This window comes from Blennius ocellaris (genome assembly GCF_963422515.1).
Source record: "Blennius ocellaris genome assembly, chromosome: 21".
NCBI classification, from domain to species: domain Eukaryota; kingdom Metazoa; phylum Chordata; class Actinopteri; order Blenniiformes; family Blenniidae; genus Blennius; species Blennius ocellaris.
In genome coordinates, this window is record NC_137670.1 from 13,368,727 (window position 1) to 13,374,621 (window position 5,895).

At 39.8% G+C, this 5,895-nt stretch overlaps 1 protein-coding gene across 1 annotated transcript; it reads right to left on the reverse strand.

Moving 5' to 3' along the window:
* Nucleotides 1-649: 649 nt before the first annotated feature.
* On the reverse strand, nucleotides 650-4,712 carry LOC308145287 (ras-related protein Rab-5C-like). The gene is made up of 6 exons (XM_080516668.1): nucleotides 4,586-4,712; nucleotides 3,224-3,547; nucleotides 2,718-2,869; nucleotides 2,300-2,422; nucleotides 2,110-2,203; nucleotides 650-997 (listed from the first exon to the last, which is right to left on the reverse strand). The coding sequence occupies exons 2-6, from the start codon at nucleotides 3,390-3,392 to the stop codon at nucleotides 870-872; spliced, it is 666 nt and encodes a 221-aa protein (XP_080372794.1). The 5' UTR covers nucleotides 3,393-3,547; nucleotides 4,586-4,712; the 3' UTR covers nucleotides 650-869.
* Nucleotides 4,713-5,895: the final 1,183 nt, after the last annotated feature.

Sequence of the window (5,895 nt, forward strand, 5' to 3'; positions counted from 1 at the left end):
AAAGAATAACCAAAAGAACCTTGCTTCGTGACGCTGCGACTGAGCGAGGATCCAGAAAACTGATCACATGTTCACGACGACGGCGTCAAAAGGCCGAGGACTGAATTGCAATGAGACGTCAACCCCAATTGCTCGCCGTTTACCATTTCAGCGTCGACGCGAGTTGCGTTGGTTTCTTCCACGGAGGTGGGTGTAATGGGAGATGACGGGAGTACAAAACGTGTTTGTGTGCATATAGAAACATACAGTGTGCTGTGAATACTGTACACACGTACACAAACCGGACATTGACGCACACGCTCAGACACACGGGGGACGACGGCGGCGAAACAACCTTCAGCGTCACGCTTCAAAATAGTTCATTTAAAAGTTCTCGATCGATGGGAAGACGGAGGCTGAAGAGAAAACCGGAAGGGACACGGAAAAAAAGTCACACACACACACACACACACACACACACACACACACACACACACACACACACACACACACACACACACACACACACACACACACACACACACACACACACACACACACACACACACACACACACACACACACACACACACACACACACACACACACACACACACACAGGGAAAGACAGAAGTAGTGAGGGACCTTGGAAATTCCCTCTAGCTTATGATTCTTTTTTTTAAAAAAGTTCCTGTAATCAAAGAGGATCCAGATAATCTCATCTCTAATCTCAGTTTAAGTGCAGGAGTGGTGAGTGGCTCTGCCCTCTCCTGCCTCTCTGGGTTTTTCTTTTCCTTTTTTTTTGTTTTTTTTGTTCGTTTTTTTAAGCTACGGGCTGTCCTTACAATGATGTTCTCGGCTCGTTCACTAAGTTCGTGGCGTTGTACTTGCTAATTGCCGCCGCCGCAGCACTGGCTGCTGCGGCCCTGGGGGCTCGCCTCTTGTAGATCCACTCCCGTCCTCGTCCGCCCGCCCTGCCCAGCGCCGCCCTGAGGCTCGTTCTTCGGTAGCTTTTTTGCTACGGAGACAAAAGAACAGACGGTTAACCCTTTAAATGGAGGCGCGACTTCTGCAGTTTCAGTGCAGGTTTCACTGAACGGCTTTAAACATTTAATGACGCTCCCATTTAAGGCTCATTACTGTAAATTACACATTATATCGTATATTATATAAGATTCCCTGGTGGGAAAGAGATCTTTTGCAAGAAATGGTGAGTGAATTTGACTTTCCATCAGATTCATGGATATCAATATTATGGATTTAATTGGCCGATTCTAGTTATTAGAGAAAAATCTGTTATTGGTCTTGTTCTCTCTCCACGCTTTTATCGCTGCTGCAACATTGACCGGACGCTGCAGTCTTTGATGCGAGGCACTGACACACACACCACTACTAAATCGACATATTTATGTCGAAGTGTCAGCCCAGCAAAAAAAAAGTATTAATTAATTGGCCAATATATTGGTTACTAGAGTCTTTTCTTCACCATTAACTGAATTGCTCTCATAAAATTCATAACCCATATGTCTAATAGACATTAAGCTTCAACAGTGGAAAGAAATTCTAATGAGGAAACAGTTCTTAAGTGTTTTAGCTGTACTTCAAGGGTTAAATTTAACTCTACAAAACAAAGATTACACCTGCTACTGTGTGCAGAATGAAAATATATTGTGGCATTAACAATTTGCCAGTTAGGATTTAAAGAGAAAGTCGATGTGTTTTCGGCCGTATCGATTCACAGGCAGGATATTGATCCCAGACGACAATGTTTCCGTGAAAAGATACAGCGTGTAATACTTTTAATGCAGACATCCATGATGTTCTGTACTGGAGATAATGATCTCAAAGTCAGAAAGGTAAGCAGTCAGCCTGAACTTTCACCGCCTTGTAATGAACGAAATGACTGAAGAGTAAAAACAATCACTGACACAACAGAACAAATTAACTCAATACTTAAGTGACTTGACAGTGATTTTTAAATAAATGTCTTTACAAATATTTTCCGTCACCCATTCAAACAGCGCTGCTGTGCTCATGTCGTTTTCACTCTCTAAAGTTTGAGTGTTTTCAATTTGGTTGTAGAAATCAGAAACTGGTGAGGAAGTGAATGTGACTTTAACAGGTACGTACCAATAGCCATGAAAATTTCATTGACGTTCATGGCCGTCTTGGCCGACGTCTCCATGAAGAGCAGACTGTTTTCGTCAGCATATACTTGTGCCTCCTGGAAACAGCCATTGACAAGGATATTACGCTTTATTACAGTTCTGTAACAAAACTAATTCAGGACGACTTGAGTCTTATTGAAGTTTCTTTCTACCTGCAGATCTACAGCTCTCTTGTTTGCGATGTCGGCCTTGTTCCCAGCCAAAGCGATCACTATGTTGGGACTGGCTTGTCTTTGGAGCTCCTTCACCCAGTTCTTTGCACGAGTAAAAGTGTCCTGATGAACAGAAACAGATTCACGTTACAAAAATGTTCATGACACAATCAATAAACACTCAAATGCCTCTCAGGAATCTAAGTTTAGATTACACTGATTTAAAACATCCGCTAAAAGGTTGTATAGGTGATTAAACATTGCATTTGTCAACACAAACTGATAAAAGTCACTTTACAGTGGAGACGTTTTAAACATCTGAGGACTATCTACAATAAACTCTGCAAATAATTTGACATAGAGAAATTCTTGAAACCTCTATTTGAGGTTTATATCACAGCTCGCGTGTAAAACATACTGTGTTGGTGATGTCGTAGACCACGATGGCCGCCTGAGCACCTCTGTAGTACATCGGCGCCAGGCTGTGGTAGCGCTCCTGACCCGCCGTGTCCCAGATCTCAAACTTCACAGTGGTGTCGTCCAGACAGACCGTCTGAGTGAGGAAGGCAGCTGAGCGTGGAGAGGACAAAGCTCATCAATGGACTGATAGTCGTGCTTTCATTTTACTGGAACTAATCCCGCTCGCAAAGAAAGAGGCTTTAAATCACTTCAGATAAGCTTGTGTACAAACTGTCGTGTAATTCCCCAACGATACTAAATAAAACACTCGTAAATTTCTGTGCTTTTAAGAGCAGAGAAAAAAAACATAACTTGTTGCAATTCAGTTGACTATTGTAGCAGCACGAGTATTAATACATTTAAAAACAGTCTTACATGGACTCAACAACATTCCAACTACTGAGACCCACAAAAATTTTACATTTTAAAAGAAATCACTAATTTTCAAATGTACGAACACATTACCTCCGATGGTACTCTCCTGGAATTCATGAAACTGGCCTTTAACGAAGCGCAGCACTAAGCTGGACTTGCCCACCGCCGACTCCCCCAGCAGCACCAGCTTGAACTGGCAGATTTTGTTTGCTGCCGCGCCGCCGTTTGGCCTGCTCGCTCCTCCACTGCGCCCAGCCATAGCCTGACAGAGACGGGTATAGGCGAGGCGATCTCAAACGACAGGTCCGCTGAGGTGCAGAACTGTGAGCACAGAGGCACTGAGGGCGACCAGGATCACACTTCGGGTGGGAAACGGCAGATGGGAAGAGAGGTGGTGGTGTGACACGGCTTAACCTTGAAAAAGAGAAAACGCAGGTTGTAAGTGGACCAAGTTAGAAGGAAGGGCTGTTATAGCAGTTTTAATCTTTGATACTGTACTTCTGCTTATGTCCTCATGAGCAAAAATAAACCAAACCATCATACTGAGATGGAAGTGTCCATTTTGTCCAATCATAAGCAAGTATTTCCTTGGTGTAATATCAAAGCTTTAAATAAACATCACATTATTGTAAATGTCTCAAGATGCAAGTACTTGATTAAGTCATTATTTTATTTAAATTTGAACTGCACAATCTCGACCAGCCTATTAGCTTCTATCTCTGTCGACACACCAACAATAATCATAAAGATCGATACTAAATAAATACTTATTGTACAAATTACTTGCAACTACATACACGTGAATTTGAAAATTGTGACATAAACAATGACATTAGAATTTTAACTCAAGTATATCTTTGAGCATTTTAACTTTACATGTATTTGTTAGAGCAAAATGAAACATTGAATTGTATAAAAATACTAAGGAAGAGTAGAAAACTTTAAAGTATTAAGACAGCTGTGTCCCATATAGGGTTAAAAATACCTTGTACAATAAGTTTAATTACAAACACGGTGACGACATTATATAAATATTTACATACGACAAGCTAGAGAAACCACTTTTGACTAATTAACTGTTGTGCTTTACAAACAGCCGGTATATCAACACTGATAGAGCCACAAAAACTGTAAACTAATACAAAACTAGCCAGGCAATCACATCTGGCTGTATAACGGGGGAAACATACTGTTGTGAAGCCTTACAAGCTTTCAGCGGCCAACTTCACACCCTGATAAACAAAGTCCACACATATCTTTTTAAACGAAACAGGAGAACGATACACTTGAATAAAAGTGATGAGCGAACAGGCTGGACCTGCGAGTTAGCTCCGAGGCTAACGCCCGTCTGGAATAACGCTGGGATGAGTTAGCAACGCTAACGTCGGCTGACATCACGTCTCACTCAAGGAAAGACAAAAAGACAAGTAAAGCACCCGTCAGTGTCCTTACCGGTAACGAAAGACACTGAGTTGGCGCAACGCTATCCGGTAGCGGCGTGTTTTTCCTCCCTTTCTGCCCCTTAAAAATATGTTTCAGGCTCACAAAATTATACACTTCCGCCTTGTGTAACCAAAATACTTCCTGACTACGTCAGTCAGGTGGCGCACACTCACGTCCAATCAAATGAGACGTCAAGGTGACGTCACAATAGTTTATTTATTTATTTATTTATTTATTTATTTATTTATTTATTTATTTATTTATTTATTTATTTATTTATTTATTTATTTATTTATTGTTACGATGGATCTTTCGGTTTACAAAAATGTTCAAATATAAAAATGTGTTCAAATAATGCAAGAAGAAGATAAAAAGAAGACCCCCCCCCACAAAAAAAAAAGTTGAGTTTCAATTCTCATTATCAATGTTGATGTTGAAAAAACAAACCTTTAAGAACATTTTAAGATTTCAGGATATCTGGAATCTATCATGTATTTATGAATTGGCTTATCTGAATGGTGCTTTATGAATACATTTACCTTGCATTACATTCACAAATTGTTTATCAATTTGTCATTTTGATCCCCTCTGCAATCTATATGTTTTAAACAGACACGGGACCTAAGTTGATGTTAACGCTACATGTACTTTAAACGCTTTAAAGGCACAAAGTGAAATAAATTCCCCTACTTTTCCTTTTAGGAAACTTATTGATGCACATCATCTTCCACATGGTGGTGCAGTTGGCCCATGAAAAAAAGGTATCAAGTTCACAGTAGTTTTGATGACCTATTTATTTATTTATTTATTTATTTACTTATTGGATGAATAAATTGACTTTAGTTTGTTTTCACATATTGGTTTCAAATATTGTGCGACAACTTAATTTGTTTGTCTTTTTTTAAAGTCAGCTTTGTCGTACAATATTTGAATAGAATAGAAGTCTGTATGTTAGTTTTTAATTGTATTTGGAACTTTGATTGTGAAAAGAAAGCAACACATTCTAGATGTTACTTATCCATTTCTCTTGATGAGTGCCATTGTCTGTGCAGGCTTTACATTCATATTCATTGTGATTTAGACCACAGATGTATCCACTCCACAGCAAAAATACAAGCCAGACAAACAGATAAAATCACAACAAAAACAAAACCACAATATAAGAAGCTGCTGAGCGGCAAGTAAGTTATGACTAGATATGGATTAAAAAATAAGTACTGGAGCTTTTCCCACGATTCAAACAAACACTATGAAAACCTATACTACACCAAGAGGCCATTAAAGTCAGCTTAATGCATTTTGACGTGCACCATGTATTT